A 19,420-nucleotide genomic window follows, 5' to 3' on the forward strand; every position below is an offset into this window, starting at 1 on the left:
ATGGAACCAGCAAGCCAGATTATCACACTTTTTCTCCAAATCCAATCAAGTTGGATGGCAGTAATTAATTGCTTTGGTCTAGGTTTGCATCCTTTGCCATTGCTGGCCGTGGCCTTACTGGTCATATTAGGGGCACTACTGTTATGCCCACTGAGGTTGGAGCTGCTCAAGACAAGTGGCTTGCCAACAATGGACTTCTTATGTCCTACCTAATTGGTTCTATGATTACAGATCTGCAGCACAATTTTCTTCTCCTTGACACAGCCTCGGAAATTTGGGCTGCTTGCAAGGAAACTTACGGACAGCTTGGCAATGATGCCCAGGTTTATGAACTCAAGAAGAAGGTCCTTCACACTACTCAGGGGAGTTGACAGTCTCCAAGTACTATGCTACTTTACGCAGCCTTTGGCAGCAACTGGACCACTTTTCTGACTTTCACCCAAGTACAGCTACTGATATTACTTCTTACAAACAACATATGGACAAGATCAGTGTCTATGATTTTTTGGCAGGTTTGAATGTCGAGTATGATTAGATTCGGGTTCAGGTGTTGGGTCATAAGCCATTTCCCACACTTGAACAGTCCTATGCCCTGGTCTCCTCTGAAGAAAACCGTAGGGCCGCCATGTTACACCCTCTTATTACTGACAGATCGGCACTCCAGGCTGCTGCCCCTGCCACTCCTGCACCTAGTAGCACTGCTTCTCTTGGTGATTCTACTACTAGGTCTGTTGTTTGTGAGTACTGTCACAAACCTTACCACACCAAGGAGAAGTGCTGGAAACTTCATGGGAAACCGGCTGACTTTGAAGCTAAAAGGGCTGCCAAGACTAAGACAAAGACTAAGACCAAGGCCCATTAGAATGAGACTGTTATTGCGGCCCCTACTACTGACTCTGGTCTATCCCAGGATGATCTACAGGCACTCCTTCGTATGCTGAGGTCTTCCACTGCTGCTGCCTCTACTACATCAGCTACTGCCAATTCTTCTGCTACTTCAGGTTCCCACTTTGCCCGGTTAGGTATTCCATTTGGGGGTCATTGTGCTTCTGTAACTTCACATCCTTGGATCATAGATTCTGGGGCGCTACAGATCATATGACCGGTTCCTCTGGCTTGTTTCATAGATATTCTCCCACTTCTGGGAAAGACAAGGTCAAGGTAGCTGATGGTTCCCTTTCTTCTATATCTGGAAAAGGAATCATCAACTACACTTCCTCTTTTCCATTAACTTCTGTTTTGCATATTCCTAATTTTACTACTAACCTTCTTTCCATTAGTAGTATTACTCGTGATCTTAACTGCAAAGTCACTTTCTTTCCTTCTCATTGTGTGTTTCAGGATCTGGACTCTGGGAGGACGATTGGATTGGGTAAAGTGCACGGTGGGCTGTACCTGCTTGATGATGGTCGCTTCTCTCCACCACCATTGCCTTCTCCACTACACCAGAACTCCATGGTCTCTTCTGAACTCTACCAATGGCACTCTAGGTTAGGTCACCCCCCTTTAGGAATTTTAGCACATTTATTTCCTAGTTTGGTCATCCTTCGTACTAAGGATGACTTTTTTTGTGAGGCATGTGTTCTGGCCAAACAGACACGTTCAAATTATCCTATTTTAAATAAAAGGAGTTCTTCTTGCTTTCAATTAGTGCACTCTGATGTTTGGGGCCCTAATCGTAAACCCTCTATTTCTGGTCATCGGTGGTTTGTCTCTTTCATTGATTGTCATTCTAGGCACACATGGGTGTATCTTTTGCACACAAAAAATCAGGTTTTTTCATGTTTTCAGCACTTTCATAAAATGGTCCAAACTCAATTTCAGGCTACTCTCAAAATATTGAGAAGTGATAATGGGACAGAGTATAAAGAATCACAATTTAAAAAATATTTGGCTGACCATGGAATCATTCATCAAACTAGTTGTGTTGATACCCCTGCCCAGAATGGTGTGGCAAAAAGGAAAAACCGCCACTTGCTAGAAATGGCCAGAGCTTTGATGTTTGCGAAAAATGTCCCATCTCAATATTGGGGGGATGCGGTTCTTACGACGGCCTATCTCATCAATAGGCTGCCCTCTAGGGTACTTAACTCCCGTAGCCCCTCTGATATTTTGATTGGTAATTCCTCCTTTATTGTGTCTCCCAAGGTGTTTGGTTGTATGTGTTATGCTAGAGATACCAAATCTCCAGGCAAACTTGAACCTCGAGGGCTCCGTTGTATTTTCTTGGGTTATTCTCCAACCCAGAAAGGCTATAAATGCTACCATCCCCCTTCCCACCGTACCGTGATTAGTATGGATGTTATTATCCATGAGTCCCTTTCTTATTATTCTTTGCCACCTCTTCAGGGGGAGAGTGTTGGTGAAGATGTGGCTTTCGAAATTCCTTTACCTGAGGTGCCTTTGGCTGCTGCCCAGCCATCTTTACCACCCTCGGCTGCTGTCCAGCCCCTTTTACCACCCACGGCTACTACCCATCCCTTTTTGGATGCTGCCTATCCTACTTTGGAGACTGCCCAACAACCTCTGGCTGTTCCTCCCTCACCTGGGAATCCTTTACAAGGGGAGACCATAGAAAATAGTGTTGTTAATATTCCTATTCAGGGGGAGCTGACTCCAGTCCAGAGAACTATTGGTGAATTTCAGAAGAGAATTGACAACTCCAACATGATCACCTATACAAGGGGCAGATCCACCAGAGGGCAGTTGCATCCCACTGTAGCACCAGTACCCATCCAATTGCCGGCTCCAGACACAGATCCTACATCTCCTGGTAATCCATCTCCTTCCGACCTACCTATTGCACTTCGCAAAGCTACTAGGACTTGCACTTTACATCCCATATCTCATTTTGTTTCTTATAACTCTCTTTCTCCCTCTTTTCGTGCATTTGTATCTTCTCTTTCCTCTATCTCGATTCCTAGAAATTGCCAAATGGAAAGTGGAAGGCAGCAATGTTGGAAGAAATGAGGGTACTACACAAAAATAATATGTGGGATCTTGTGGCTCTTCCTCCAGGGAAAAAACCAGTGGGATGTAGATGGGTCTTCATGGTTAAACAAAAAGCTGATGGCTCGGTGGATAGGTATAAGGCACGTTTGGTTGCAAAGGGGTTCACTCAAACTTATGGAGTTGACTATCAGGAGACCTTTGCACCAGTGGCAAAGCTCAACACCGTCAGGGTGTTATTATCTTGTGCTGCGAATCGTGGGTGGGATCTTCAGCAGTTAGATGTCAAAAATGCCTTCCTCCATGGAGAGCTTGAGGAGGAGGTATATATGGACATTTTACCAAGTTTTTCTGATGACAGGACTAAGGGCAGGGTTTGTAAATTGAAGCTTGCCCTTTATGGTTTGAAGCAGTCACTTAGGGCCTGGTTTGGCAGATTACATAAGGCTATGATTTTAGCAGGTTACAAGCAAAGCAATGCTGATCACACTTTGTTTATCAGACGGCTTGGTAACAAGGTTACTCTTCTCATAGTCTATGTGGATGATATTGTGGTCACGGGTAATGATGATGCTGTAATCAGGGATTTGAAAATTCTTCTTGGCCGTGAGTTTGAGGTCAAAGATCTTGGTCCCCTAAAATATTTTCTAGGGATAGAAGTTGCTCGATCTTCAAAGGGCATCTTTCTTTCTCAAAGAAAATATGTCCTTGATCTATTGACTGAGACCGGGCTACTTGGCTGTCATCCTTCAGATACTCCTATGGAAGCTACTACAAAACTTAGGGAGAAAGAGGGTAAGCCTGTTGACAAGGGTGCTTATCAGCGGTTAGTAGGCAAACTAATCTACCTTTCTCACACACGCCCTGACATTGCAGTTGCTGTAAGTTTGGTGAGTCAGTTCATGCATGATCCCTATTCCTCTCATTTGGATGCAGTCCATCGTATTTTGAGGTATTTGAAGTCTGCTCCAGGAAAAGGAATCCTTCTATCTCCCAATGGTCACTTGAAGATTGAAGCCTATATTGATGTCGATTGGGCTGGTTCTCCTGACAGGAAATCTATCTCTGGCTATTGTTCCTTTGTGGGTGGGAACCTTGTCACATGGCGTAGCAAAAAGCAGAATGTTGTGGCAAGGTCTAGTGCTGAAGCCGAGTTCCGCGCAATGGCAAAAGGAATTTGTGAACTTCTGTGGCTCAAAGGATTATTGCAGGATATTGGTGTTGTTGTCCATCTTCCTATGATGCTTTATTGTTACAATAAAGCCGCCATTAGCATTGCTCATAACCCTGTCCAACATGATCGTACTAAACACGTGGAGGTTGACCGTCATTTCATCAAGGAGAAGGTTGAAGCCGGCCTCATTTGTGTTCCCTTTGTGAAGTCTACTGATCAACTGGCTTATGTGTTCACTAAGGGGCTAAGTAGCAAGCTGTTTCATCCTATCTTAGTCAAGTTGGGCATGCATGATATATATGCACCAACTTGAGGGGGAGTGTTAGCTATATGGCCAGAATACCGTGGGGGTATTCTGGTCCTCTTTTTTTTGTTATTTTATTTATTTCGTACGTGTGGTTTAGTCCCACATTGCTAATGTACAGTTGTTTCATTCTTCATTATGATTATAAATAAAGATGTGCTTGGGATGACTAAATCATCTAAGCATTCATTCTCTAATCCTATTCTGTTAACAAATGGTGAAGTTGCATTTTTCTCTATTGAGCTTGTTACGAAATCAGATAATACAACCAGAATCCATGAAGAAGAAGACAACGAAAAGGAGGAAGAAAAGCGGAGAGAGAAGGGAAAAGAGCTCACGGGTTAAGCGTATCTGACCAACTGTGGGCATTAACATGCATTAATAATAACCCTAATCTATTACAACAACATTAATACCCATACTCAATCACTTAAATATATATATATTTTTTTGGATGAATACAATCACTTAACTTAAACACCACCACACTTTCTAAACAACACCATGACTCATAAGCATACAACTAAACACTACCACAAATTATAAATGTCACCACTAACAATATTTTGGACAGTAGAATTTTATTTCTTCTATATGGTTTATTAAGGTGTAGCAGTATTGTGTAGTTTCCTGGAGATCACAAATAGATCAAAACAACAAAAGAGTTGTTCTATACAATTCCAAAAAGTTCACATACACAGCCACCAAAGGGGGGTTATTAAATGAAGGGGGAAAGATTTGATTGTAGATTCCAGCCATGGTTTGAGAAACAAGGTAGAGTCAAGTCGAAGATCACCATGTTTCAGGTGGCTAGGTGATGGATAGATGTGTCCCAACTCCTAAACAGTCCTGGTCCAACCTATCTAACTTCAGTTTTTACAAATCCAAACAATAATATTGATATAAAAAAGTTAGAGTTTCCTTAGGAGCGCCATAGCGGTGGAGAGAGCCTTCTCTCCTCGGCCCACCCTTTTCTGCCATGTGGCATGATCGGATGGGGCCCAAATTTTGTTGACAGATGACCCTAAGGTCCCCTGAAGACACGTCAAGTTTTGAACTAAAAAGAGTTTCCAAGTGGCGAAATGAAGCACTGAAAAATTAGGACTACCAAACAGGTGGGTGGGACTACAAGTGGGATGTAGTAATATCATGTTGTGTTAGATGTGTTGGATTATAAAGTGAGAAGTACTGGATCAGTCCCCTACTTAAATAGGTTCCCAATTTGAAAACTTTATCCCATTTCTTATTTATTATATATCTTATTGGATTTATGGAAAACCCTACAATTATCCCCACAACACTATTTTCCGTCAAACAAACAGGGCCTAAGTGACCAGATTGGTAGGGTAACTTTTTCCCTGCTAATCGATCGCTTCTCTTTCTTTCTTTTCTCTGTTCTGACATTCAGATTACAGATCCAAATCCTTATCATATTCTAAGATATTGCATGATAAGATTGCGTTCTAATCAGATATCCAAATCCTTATCATTTTCAAATTCAGACCATATGTAAACAATCAATCGGATGGGATTGGATTGGCTCATTTGCTAATTGGATTTGGAATGTATCAGGTGTGATCCGCCTCAAATTTGATTCATTGACAGCCGTACAGGCTGACATGAGTTGTGGGATATAAGCAAGAAATCTACGAAGGAGCAGTAGCTTAATGGGCAAAGGAGGGATTTGAATCATTTGATCAGATGCCAAATTTGACATAAACCTCTCCTTCTATAAAGTTTTAAAAACTTAAATCATTTCCTTTACAAATTTTGTACTATTCGTCTCACTATAATAATATTAGATTCTACCTTTTGTTGTGAAAAAAGTTTTTTTTTTTTTTTTGGGTGAAAAGGCGGGTCCAGAATTGAATTAATGAGGAGAAATCCAAAGAATGGTAATCAAACATAGAGAAGGGAACCGTGATCACTTTGACCCCATTCTGGCACATCAAGATCCACAGCACATAAAGGGAGCATCATCATTTCTTCATTACAAATGCATGAAAGTAGGTTCCTGTTAATTTTTACACATAATATTATATATATGAAGTTTCTGATAAGGAAACTTTGGAGATGCTTTGAGATGTTATGATGCTTGATAGGTTGTCTAGTATTTCCTGCTCTGTTGGCTTATCTGTCATGCAGCAATATCTGTTTATGCTCAAAGCCTCAAACTAAGATGATGTTATCCACATCATCTTCTAGTCATGGATTAATTTTCTGCTCTATCTAGCTTTCCTATGTATCAATTTAATGCTTTGAGAATTGTTTCAGTCAAGCCTGTTTGAAGAACAGGGATATCAGAAAAGACAACGAAAAGTGAGCACGACAGCTCTAAGGTTGAGTCAACCATATTTGACATGTGTCATTATGTGTCATATTTAGGTAATTCCCCAGCAATCAGATGTTCAGAATAACCGTTATAGGTCAACATGGCAAAAATTGATGACAAAGCCAGGAAAGCTTCTGGCTGTGCTGGAGCCCATGTCCCTTTTATCTCTTCTTTTTTTTTTTTTTCAATATTTTACCTTTTCTGCATTTTAATTAATTTTTCCATGATGTCGTGCTACTGCAAAAGGTTGATGGCTTGACCAGACGGCCAACTGCTGACCCATGAACTGGCCCTCAACCAGTCAACACACAATCCAGGACTGGAAACAGTCCCTGTTGTTTTAACACCGTAGATTGAGAAAGAAAAGTAGAAAATAAATATATGGAATATCACAGTGAATTCCACAGAAATGACATAAGAGACTTGGACAAACCTTAGCCAACAGAGCCACCCTTTCAGATCTTCCCTCACAAAATCTTGTGAATGATCAATATTTGGAGCAGCATGGAAGTTATCCCCACTACTTTTATTGCCCCTGCCCTGTCAGACAAAAATAAAGGTAATTTATTGATCCCAGAATGCATATGTAAATTAGAGAATATAGAGATATAGTAATATCCTAAATGGGGGGGGGGGAAGCAAAAACAAAATTTCCAATTAAGTAAAAGTATTTTCATTTCTGGTCAAAACTGATCCATGCATCCTACTATAAATAGTAAGTAGCAAAAGATATAGGGACTCATTCGCATAAGAAGGATCCAATACAGTGTTCCATTCTTAAGGAAGAAATGGACATTAGGTATCATGAACATCTGTGGTATCATGAAAAAGACTAGGATACCACATTACTAAACTGCATGAAAAGGATTCTACAATAGCAAATGAACACAAGAAACTCAAAATATACCTAGGACAGAACTTTCTTCAAGACACATCTAAGCAGACGGACATGGCAAGAATATTCAAAACAAACAATTAGCCATTGAAGTGGTTTATTAAAACTGGTCTCCAATTTCGAAATGCTGAGCATTGAATGCATTAGCTAATATCATCTGACTTTTTACAATGAAACACGGATATGTCATAAAAATTTCATACCTGGAAATGTGGATCATCTGCAACGACTGCACGGTCATCCCAATTTAATTTTCCACCAAAAATATTCCAAACACCATTTTTATTCTGATATTGAGCACAGCGATGATTCAAGACAACATCTCCCAGAACTTTAATGCCAACTTCATGGAAACTCTTCACAAGAATCTTTAGTTCTTCCATATTTCCATATCTAATGACAAACAGAAGTCAAAATGAGGGTGCAAACAATGCATTAATATCCACATCTTAGCATGGCATGAAAATTTTTCAGTTCCATAGAAACAAAGGGAAATAAGGGAATTACAAGAACCCATGGTCATCTCAATACTTTTGAGTTTCCAAACAAGATTGTCTACTCAAGCATCACAGATAGTAAGAAGTTTAAATTTGGTGCCGAGGATGCACCATATCGAGGAGTCTTGATGGAGATAAAGCTCCGACACAGCAAGAAAGCAGACATCTCAACACACTAGTAGTGTGACAAAAGGAGTCAGAACTTAGAAATCCGATAGAGTACAAATCAAGTAATTTTGATCTCCACCTGTAGTCTGTAGAGCAAGGTTCACTAGATAGCAAACACACACACCCAACCCACAAGTAGGAACAATCCATACTGAAGCACAGCTGTATAAACCCTTGAATAACAATAACAACAGTGGTTGGAGACATAAAACAGTAAGGGTACGATATCAGTACTTTACCCCTAAAGTTTGAAGACAATCCAACGGCTGGATTGGCAGCCGCAGTAGGCTCACTGTGTATGGCAGCTTGCTGTAAGTTTTAGAAACTATATGTAACACACCAAGACCTAGGGTAGAATGCCCCCAATTTAATAGCAACAGTAGGTCTTAGTTACATTATCAATCCCTTAAAATATCTCTCCCAACCAAGGACTAGGACAGAGAGGCTCTTCTGAGATGGAGAAGTAACAGTGTTTTGATGGAGTGATGATCGGAATTCCTGGAGCTACGGGTGCTGGTATCCCTATCTCCGAGGAGCTGCTATCTCTGGTGGACTTCCCACCACTTCCTTGTGGGTCAGGTGCTCATCTGACTGGGCCGGTGGTTGAAAACCAGAGGATTATTGAGGTTTCTGAACTGTGGGTGGAGCTTCCCAGGGACACTGCAAAGGGGGTGAGCTTCGCTGGAGCAAGTGACAGTATTCAGTCTGTAGTGGATGGGGAGGAGAGTCTCTCTTCCGCTAGGCTTCTTGGTTCCAGTCCTGTCAGCAAGGTGGGAGAGGCGGGAGCACGGTTTTAGGCCTCGGTTTCGCCCCTGGTTTTGCCAGGCCACAAAACCGAGTTCTGCCAAGATCTCGACAAGTTGGTGTATTTTTCCCTGTCTTGACTCAGTGGTGGGTTTCGGTGGCCATATGGCCAAGATAAGTCCTGAAACTTGACATCCATCCTATTTTAGATCTTAAGCCTTGTCTTCAAGTGGACCACCCAAAGCTCATGTTATTATTGACAGCAGGAGCTGTGCAAACATTGTGTCACAAGACTTTATAATCGAGGGCAACTTACAACAAGTGAAGCACCCACAACCTTACAAGGTTTTACTCCTCAATGACAATACTCTTGGAATAAACTAACTGATGTGGGACAAACATGAAGAAAAAGAGGCCAAAACACTGTTCACATATTTTTTTGGTGAATGACTGTTCACGTAAATAGTGTCACAGCCTGTATATTGCCTTGGTGTGAATGCTCCTAGAAGATCCTGTGGGGCCCAAGACCAGATCATGTGAAGACTTTTTTAGAAGGATCAATATTGTCTATGTGTGGGGATTTAGGAGTTAGTTTAGTTTCTATTTTAATAGTTATTTTGTTTCTATTTCCTGTTTTAGTAACTTAGTCAAGTAGGCTTTCTATTTCAGTTAGTTTCTAATTCAGTTTAATACTTGTAAAGCAAGTCTCAGCGATAAAAGAGACTGCTGTTTTATTTCCTTCTATTTTTGACTCATCCCCTTGAGTCTAATTATATGTAATAGCCCATAGAGGCTCCCCACGATTTAATGAATAATTGAATGAAGTTTTGAGGCATCTTTGCACTCAGCTATGGGAGTAAATCCTTGTTTCAACAGCTGGGATAGCTGTGGGTGAGAGACCCAGGGCTGAGAAAGCCCATCCCCCTACCCCCTTCTTCTTTTATCTTTCTCCTCCTCCCTTCCCTATTCGATCTACACTGCTGCGTTGTTCCTATGACTGCAATTAACCACTGTGAGGGTACACTTTGAAGACCAGAACCTAGCCTCTGTCAAACCCTTATCAGTTGCTTCTGTAACACACCTAGAGAAGGCTTAAAGTACCTTGCGGCCTGCTGTTCCTGCTTGGATTCCCCAGCATCTTCAGGCCTTCATAACTCCTCAACCAACCATCAGAACCTGCTGGGTTTTGGAGAACAAAGTATCTGCACAAGGACCTCCACTTGATCCAAGATTCAGCCTCTATTGCTGGCTGGATTGTTCTACAGAACTTACCTTCTAATTCTGAGTTTGACCTTCTATTTTTAAGACCAACTCAGATCTGCACTTCTGACCATCAGAATTTGACCAAACTTGGAGCACATATTCACCCCACCAAGGCTAGCCTTCGATCAGATTTGGAGCCCATTCCCATTGCTGGTCTGCTGAGATTTGATACCTTCTAATTCTGTCCTTTGGTACTATTTTTATTTGAAGGGTTTATTTGGGGCTAGGATAACCCTAATCTAGTCTTACATTAGTATCCCTCCACAGAATCACTGGTTGCAGGCATAATAAAATAGAAATTAAAGAGAGAAAGATACAGAAGGAGGATATGACCAAAGCCTCTCTCACCTATGGCCTTGGTCAGTCTCTTATAACCCTAAGGCTTCTCACCTCTCACTGCTTCTCACAGCTTCAATGGCTAATAAACCAAACTTATATTCATCTCATAAATCACGGGTTGAGCTCTGATAATATAACCCAATATTCTGGTTTTGAGTGAACCAGCTAACACCCAAACCAATGGGCTTGATCTAGCCTATAGTTAAACTTAAAACTCGTTTTAAACACTGTTTTTTTGCGTCCCACTTTTTTGCCTCTTTTTTTCATTTTCCGAATTGATATCAATTAATACAATAAAAAAAACACAAATAATAATAGGAAACGTTTTAAACGCATTTGCCCTTTTTTTGAATGAAAAATTTTATGGCACTTTTTAAAAAACTTAATTTTTTTTTTAAAATTAATTTAATATTATAAAAAAAGGGCATACCCAGTGCACGAGGCTCCTGCCACTGTGGGGTCTGGAGAGGGTAATAATGTATGCAGCCTTACGCCTGCTTTCACAGAGAGGCTGATCCAGACTCAAACACACAACCACTTTGGTCACAATGGAGCAACCTGACCATTGCACTAAAGCTCGCCCTCTAATTAATTTAATATTATATACATTTATAATTAGTACATCATATATTAATATTTAATTAACATGACATGAGTCGGTCCCAAAATTTATGCCATTTTTTTTGGGTTCAGTATTTTTCAAATCTAAAAACATTTAAATGTTTTCTCTCTTTATTTTTTGGCCATTTTCGAAATGTTTGACTGTATTTTTACTGTTCCATTGGAATTCTGAGCCGTTTTAATCACACTGTACCAAACAAAGTTTTTTGATGTTCCCGTTTCTACTAACTATGGTCTGGCCTGGCCCAAAAGAGGCCCGGTTCTTCTTGGGCTTGCAGTAGTACTGCTTGCTGTAGTAGTTATCTACATCACCATCAATGTACAATTATATTCATACTCTAAACAACCTCTGCAGTAGAACATAGAGTGAAGATGGCCACGATACAGAAGCAAAATGGAAGCCAATGTGAGCAAAAACACTGCAGAGGTGCACAAACAAATGTCATTTAGAAAAGAGGTCCACAACTCCTCATAGAGATAGAAGACAAACCTAACAAGCTTGTAGATAAACTTGATCATATACTTGATAGATGTTTCAAAGGTATATTAGACAGTAGTTAAGGCAGGGAGGAAGGCTAAAGAAGCAAGGAAATTGGGAATTTCACAAAATTAGTGTTTGAGTGGATAGGAAACGGATGAGAATGAAGTGGGTGAAGTATGAAGGTAAAAGGTGAGGGTCAGATTGCAAAAAGAGTAGACTTGAAAATTAGTAGTTTGCTGATAAATTCAGCAAAGGCTAGGTTTTAGAAATGAAGCTAGGTGAAATTACATAAGGTAATCGGGTTCTAATGTGGGACCATTCAGGAGATCAAGTCCCCCAAGGTGCCCCTAATCCTTTCTAACATAGTATCGAAATTCATAAAGTGCAGTTGAGTTTCATCAAAAAAGGATCCAACCCAGAAGACAGAATATGAAAAACATGAAAGCAAAAAAATCAGTTGACAGGAGTACCTGGAATTTAAATTATAAAGATCCTTTGGCATGTAACCCTCAGGTGATACAGATTCTGTAGGCGGTGGTAACCATATTACAGTGAAACCAAGTGAAGCTAATTCATTTACTTTTTCTTTAAGTTCCACGTACCATCTTCTAGATTTATGAGATTCCCAGTTAAATCCCTGGCAAAGTATTTCATATCCTGAACCTGTCCCTGAGCACACTTTTGCTGGGGGTTTAAGTGCTTCTGCTGGGGATTTAAGTGTCTCAGTTTCTGCAGTAGACTCCTCCACAAATGCCGGACTGGAGCCTCTAAAGATGCTATAGGCTTCTGCCGCCAACTTTTCAATTTCTTGAAGGATGTATTCATGCCATTCTTTGGATTTTGTTTTACGACTCTTTTCAGATGAGATGTCACTCACCAAATTCCTTATTTCGTTGATAATTCCATCAGGGTCGGCAGCATCAGAAGCCGTGGTACTTGCCTCTTTAGTTTTCCCAGATACACCAACAGAACTTGATCCAGCTCCTTCATGAATGGAGGAATCATTCTTGGCAAAGCTACTAGCATTTGAAAGTGGAATATAGAAATCACTACCCGTATAGTTCAGCCATGTCTTGTCATTTAGATTAAGCACAAAAAGAAAACCCATAAGCTTCTTATCTAAATAGAATAGTCCCCAACTTCCATAACCATCTTCTTTAGGCTGCAAAAACAGTATATCGGTAAATAACGGGTAATGATAAGGAAATGAAACATTCCAATAGTTGCAACTAAACTTAAGAACTACAAATCAAAGAATAAAGACAAATCCAATGGGTGATCCAAACATATTGTACAAGAAGATGATAAAAGATTTCGGAGCTAAAACTAAGAATGAGAAAATAATAAAGGAATAACAGAAATGTAGAAAAGTCAGAACCTTATTTATGATGTACTACCAGATATATTTCATGAGCCCGATAAAAGTGGCTTTATTTCATCCTACAGATTCAGTTATATCCATACACTGCCTCATCATTCACAAAGATAAATTTGGATAAAAACCCTTGTTACCTCACAGAAGTTAATCTTTATTCACCTAAAAAATTGCTAATCTTCCTAAAAGTAGAAATTTTTCAACGATATCCTGACATGTCAGTTGGATATCCTAATCCTTTGGCTCAACTAAGGAAGCTTGGGAATCAACTCAGCATAGAACTCATAAAATTAACTTTGGTCATCTCATATTTTGCAGAGCAATTGTGAAAAGAAATTGAGAAATAAAAAAGATTCTCTTTCTGCATAGAAAAGCTCCTGATTAACTTCTTAATTTTACTGGAAGTGGAGGAATATTCAACTGAAAATGTGGATAACAATTTGCATAGGAACACCTCTGATTTTCTAGGTTTTGTAAAAGAAGTCATCATGATATATACCTATGGGCAGCTTTGTTAGTTGGATATCCTAATCCTTGACCTATATTTACTTGATTATTAGGGTTCATATAAACTTAGGTCATGTTTGCATGAGTGATGATGCTTCAGTCACTTTTGCAGCCAGCAAAATGCAAAAAACCGCTGGCAGATGACAAGTGCCCCTCAGATTTGCATTACAAGGTTGCCCTGCCTATTGTAAGGAAGTGGCCAGCAGAAAGCTGCTTGTCCAAACATGCTGACCTGACTGAAGATCCAAGGTGCAGCGAGAAAAGCGAAAGCAGAGGACAACCCTCTGACCCAACCACAGCCTTAATGGGCAGAAAGAAAATGCTCACACATGAGCAGGTAAAGCCACCTCACTAAAAGTTGTGATGGCTACAAACAACTTATTTGATGTCTAGCTTTTTAATATTTACATACAACTAGAAGAATTCGGACAGTCCAAAAAACAGATTAGGGAAGAGTTTCTTAATCTAGAAAAGATCCATTTAAAAGCCTGAAGTGCCTTTGAACTAACAAAGACAGATGGAGCTTAGGTAATAGGAAAATATCTCAAAAGAATTTAGCAATGCTTTGTTGGAGGTTTTCAAATAACCTGAGTCTTTGAGTCCAAGATTTAAAAGATAAGTTTTCTCTAACTTGATTCATATCGACAGAGATTTAGAACTATGTGCAGGAGTATTTTCAAAATATGTATATACTAGAGCTAGAGTATGGATTCTAGTGGGCGAGCCTTGGCGAAACGGTTAAGTTGTGCTATTGCAACCATTAGGTTGCAGGTTCGAAACATGGAAACAGCCCCTCCGCGAAGCGGGGGTAAGGCTGCGTACATTTGCCCCTCCCAGGCCCCTGCAGTAGTGGGAGCCTCGTGCACTAGGATGCTCTTTTTCTAGAGTGTGGATTCGGGAATGGATATTAACGTACAGATTGGCATTTTGGTTCCTTCAATTCCTGCTTTCAGAGTAACTGACTCTGCTCCTTGAGTTCCAGTATGGCCTCCAGTGACTTCCCTGATTAAGCATAGGACTTGAAACATAGAGTTGGTTTCTGGATGATATTATATGGAAATAATGATCTATATGCCCCTGCATGCGAGTAGAGAGGAACTACTGTGACTTTCCACTACAAATGGTTTACTTACATATAAAGCCTCCTATGCCTTTAACATAGATCCCCAATCCAAAAGAAACCCCCATGACCCAACTTCAATCCAATAATATGCCCTTCAAATGGAAAATAACAGTAGCACCAAGTACCATTATTCTCCTGTGGAAATGTGCATTGAATATTGCTCCAACCCATAGTCTTATAAACCAAAACCTGTCCATATAAACTTGCAAAGCATATCAGGCAGCTTGATCTCTTGTCATTCACGCTGAATCTTCATGACATGGTAATTTCAGTGCATTACAAAAGATTTGGAATAAACTATGGCCAGTTTCTACTTTCTGCCAACCAGAAGTTTTTTTCGCCGTATCAGACGTCAAAACAAGGGATTCCAAAGCTGTATTTCCTGAACATATGGTACATGGATACTGGCACATATGTCAGGATCTGACAAATATGGATATTTCAAAATACTCTATACATGACAAATAGTTTTTAAGTGTTATCACAGATATAAAGTGTTTCATGTGCAAGCATGCACAATTTATTTATACTTTCTTCACATACTTTGTTTAGGGATAGTTTCAGCTTAATATACATCAATTAACTTGATTCTTCAAGCAATTCTGTATAAAAGTCCACTTACGATCATGGTTCAGCATTTACAAATAAAAAAAACTAATAATCATGGAGACACCTTTCTCTCCCAACATCTGACAGCTAGTACTCTGTAGTGTATAGGTAAAAGACGTGGTAACTCAATTCCTGGAAGGTTTTAATGGCTCCCGATGGTGAAAAGAAAGATATTAATTGAGGCGATAGCAAATCAACTATGGAGAGCTAGGAATTAATTATTATTTGTGAATGTTATCCTAAGCCTAAGTTCTTATAGGTGGAATTGTCTTGACATACAACAAATAGCTCAATTGAATTGCAAAGAGAGCGGGCAGATCCAACATTTATAAGCAATTAGTAGAACACTCAAATTTTCCAAATAGCATGAGCTTGGGCTAAGCCCAAACCAAATGGTTGGCTAAAATTGCAAATCTTTATTGCTGAACATATGATGCACACTCCCTCCCTATTTCCTTTGTATGCTTTATTCCGTAGCTACTAGACATATATTAGTCTAAGCAAATTACAAAATAACCTTTTAGAGTTGTGTACTAACGCTAGTGCCGATCAACGTAAGCAAACGGAAAAGCACATCTAAACTTCCTTGAATCTAAATTTTTTTGGTTCATTGTAACTGTAAAAAGATTATGTAAATATACTCCACTAACAAGTATAACATTACTATAACAAATTCAGGGAAAACTTGATGTCTCAGAGGGCTAAAAATGTTTTTACAGCGAGAACGAGTCATCACATTAGGTTCTCCCCGTACTATCTGAAATCACCAAATTGGAAAACTTGATGTTTTGCTTACCAGAGATTCGTTTTTGGTTTATATTGTTAGCTTTGTTCCTTTTGTTGGTTGTTTAGTTTGTTTTAATTGGGGTCCTCCCCCCTTGGCTAGACTGCTTGGCTGTTATATTGTTCTTTTCTTCTTCTTTTAATATATTTTCCCATTCACCCAAAACAAAAAAATCAGGGATCATAAACTAGTGACATAATTTAGTTTCACATGCAGGAAAAGATTACTTCAATACCTGTAACAAAGTCTGCAAAGCCATTTTCTTATAGATTTTGGTTCCTGGTGGATGAGGGCCCGCTGGAATTTCCCACCTTCTATCATTATCTGTGCACACTCCCCAGTGAACAACTACATCTCCAGGTAGATCAGTTTCTAAACGAACAACATTCTTATCCTTCTCTGGGCTTTTTGCAACAGAAACAGTCATATAATTTTCAACACGAACTTCTTTTAAAATAGAATGTTCTTCACAGAATCCTTCAAGATTCCTATTTTTCTGCTTCGTATCCATTGGTTCACTGTTGTCATCTTGATCTTTAGGTTGAGATTTTTCTGGTTTGAGAAGCATTGCCGACAATTGGCCAAGAGCTCCTGGGATTCATGAAAAACTTGTGTGATTGGTCTGTTCACTTGTTCATAGAACATAAACGAGGGAAATCGGTTTATTTAAGACAAAACATACGAAAAACTGAAGTGTCCATGACCAGCACAAACTCTATCCATCTCAGTCCTAAACATGGCCCAGTAGTTGCCAAATCCCCTAATATCACTTTCTCTGCCATCTCCATGTGGCCCCCCATACATGGGCAGGGAAAGGCATCTGATGGGTATTTGCTAAAGATGAAGGGAACTTTAAACCTACCCAAAGTACCCTGGGTATGCTTTTTCATGATCAGTTCAAGAGACAGCAAAGAGGCGGGAGGGAGTGTGGCAGCATGGGATCTTCTCCCGGTCCTTTGGCCTAGAAATACATAAAATTGAATTGCCAGCCCCTGTCTTTGATAAGCCATAACTGAATGTAGTGCTATTTGATGATGCTAATAAAACTATGACTATAATTTTTTTCCTTTTTGGACTCTGTTTATTCACTTTTGCAACCAAGTACTACTGATTTTGGGTATGGATGCTCCAATAGGCATGACTTGGCACCAAGGCTCACATCATGGTTTCCCCACTCAAGCAAAACACATCACCACTTACCACACTATTCCTTTCGGCAGATGACACATAGTGATGAAAGTTTTATTGTAAGATTTTTCTCAAATGTAAATACTGGATAGGTTAAGATTGGGATTTAAAGATCCTTCCTCAAGTTTGGAAAACCAAGCAAGGACAAAATGATTGATTAACAAATTGATTGAGAATGGCATGGGCAAATTAGAATCGACAAAATCACTGCATATCATAATACGCACAACCTGACCATATGCTAAAGCCTTTTTTGTTCCCTATAAGATTGCTATCTTTATGAAGGTAGTCCATGAGGGGCACTTTGAAATCTCTCCCTTTGTGCTGACACCAAGCTCCAGTTTCCTTGTCCTACACCACCAAAATCCAAATGCGAAACATGAAAATAAAATATAGCCATAAAGGGTTACAAAATGTGTTTTAAACTGCATATAGCGAAAAGTTGGAACCTTTAGGACAAAATTTATAGTCGCAATTGAACTGCGGGTGTTAAAATTGATCTGCAATTCGTGGAATGTCTTTCCCTCAGAAGTTGATAACAAGTTCTTCAAAGGTGTCTCTATTGCGTAATCCTAAAAACACCAAATGAATGTTCATTTTCAGATGCAACATAAGGAGACTCAACCAACCTACATCTCAATCCAACAGTACCATAGATGAATACCTTCATGGGAACAGAACCAGGGGGCCTCATTTCAGGTGGCGGTTGATCCCACTCACTGCCAATTAAACAAAATAAATACGTCAAGAGGAATATCAATAAGGAACAAATAAAACAAGAACCCAGAAAATAATAATAATAAACATAAAAAAAAAAAAAGGTAGTCCCACAACAAGTTACTTCAAATGGTCTTATGAATACAAGATGTTCATCGTTAAACATAAATCGAAGGAACTTAAATAAAAGGACCAAAAGTACAGATTCGAAGAACATTGACAATGGAACAAATCAAACCTGCCGACTTCATCAATATAATTTACACCCCAATGCAAAACCCATTTCCCTGGAAGATTGCATCCTACCGTAAGCCGCCAATTCTCTTCATCTTTCCCTTGTTCCAACTTCACAGAAACTTTCCCTTCCACCTAACAATGACAATTAACCAAATTGCAGGCCCTTGTCTTCCAGAACAACCAAAAGCAATTTTTTTTTTTTTAAAAAGACGATTTTATTTTTCTTTTCTAAAAAGAAGGAAGAAAATACCGTTTGAGTTCGTCTCAACGTGAAACTCTTCTGAAACGTGACCTCGGACGCTTCAGAAATTTCCAAGGTAGCAGTATCAGTAGTAGAACTAGCCCTGAGCACAGGAACAGTGCGTGGCTTGAAGTTGTAGAAGCTTCCGCCATTGAATGCTAGCTTTGGAGGAGAGTAATTCAAATAGGATAGCTTGGTTTGCTTTGATCTGGAACGAATCCTGAGACATTGAAGAAGAAGAGGATCTAACCTTACGGTAGACATCTTCGATCAAGTAAACTGATCAGGATTCAGCAGAGAGAGAGACACACACACACAGAGGACGGAGACAGAAATAGTGAGAATCGCTGCAAATAACTCATAACTCTACCTACGGCAGAAATTTTTGTGTTTTTTTTCCCTTTTTTAATTTGCTTTTATTGACTCTAATAACGCTCGATCGAGTGCGACTGAGAGAGAGAGAGAGAGATTCTCTTTTCTTTTTCTGTTTTTTTCATACCTTTACGTGGATTCAAAGGTTCAACGTTAGATGGGAAAACGAAAACTTTAGAATTAGACTTTCCCCTTAAACTTTTGGAAGAAAGAAGTCTGGGAGTGCTGGCTTAGAGTCTGTCTCTCCCCTCTCACATGAAAAGATAACTTTACCCCTTTGTTTTGCCCTTGTTTTGAGGAAGAGAGAGAAGTGTGCTGGCCTAGGCTACACACCTCTACAAGTCAGCGCCCAGGGAGCATTCAAGGGTTGGGCCGGATTTGTTATCCCCTCCAATTCGTTCTCTTTCAATTCCTCCACTTCCTCACATGGGGTGGAAATGACCACCCTACCCCTTGCCCAAAAACACTGCCCAAGATGGGGGTCACTCCCCCCTATTAGA

The 19,420-nt window shown here is 39.8% G+C and overlaps 1 protein-coding gene across 2 annotated transcripts in view; it reads right to left on the reverse strand.

The window, feature by feature from the left end:
* The window catches only part of LOC122671581 (alpha-amylase 3, chloroplastic-like), a 29,770-nt gene extending 10,908 nt beyond the window's left edge, over window positions 1-18,862 (reverse strand). The window contains exons 1-9 of one of the 2 annotated variants that reach the window (XM_043868883.1): window positions 18,558-18,862; window positions 18,309-18,439; window positions 18,018-18,072; window positions 17,803-17,925; window positions 17,584-17,704; window positions 16,401-16,756; window positions 12,238-12,929; window positions 7,858-8,047; window positions 7,193-7,299 (exon numbers count right to left, since the gene is read on the reverse strand). In XM_043868883.1, the coding sequence (XP_043724818.1) occupies window positions 7,193-7,299; window positions 7,858-8,047; window positions 12,238-12,929; window positions 16,401-16,756; window positions 17,584-17,704; window positions 17,803-17,925; window positions 18,018-18,072; window positions 18,309-18,439; window positions 18,558-18,812 (2,030 nt within the window). In that variant the 5' untranslated portion in view covers window positions 18,813-18,862. Of the gene's footprint in view, window positions 1-7,192; window positions 7,300-7,857; window positions 8,048-12,237; window positions 12,930-16,400; window positions 16,757-17,583; window positions 17,705-17,802; window positions 17,926-18,017; window positions 18,076-18,308; window positions 18,440-18,557 lie in introns of both variants that reach the window. The other variant, XM_043868882.1, reaches the window with a different exon arrangement.
* Window positions 18,863-19,420: the final 558 nt, after the last annotated feature.

The sequence above is a fragment of the Telopea speciosissima genome, chromosome 8 (genome assembly GCF_018873765.1).
Source record: "Telopea speciosissima isolate NSW1024214 ecotype Mountain lineage chromosome 8, Tspe_v1, whole genome shotgun sequence".
NCBI classification, from domain to species: Eukaryota; Viridiplantae; Streptophyta; class Magnoliopsida; order Proteales; family Proteaceae; genus Telopea; species Telopea speciosissima.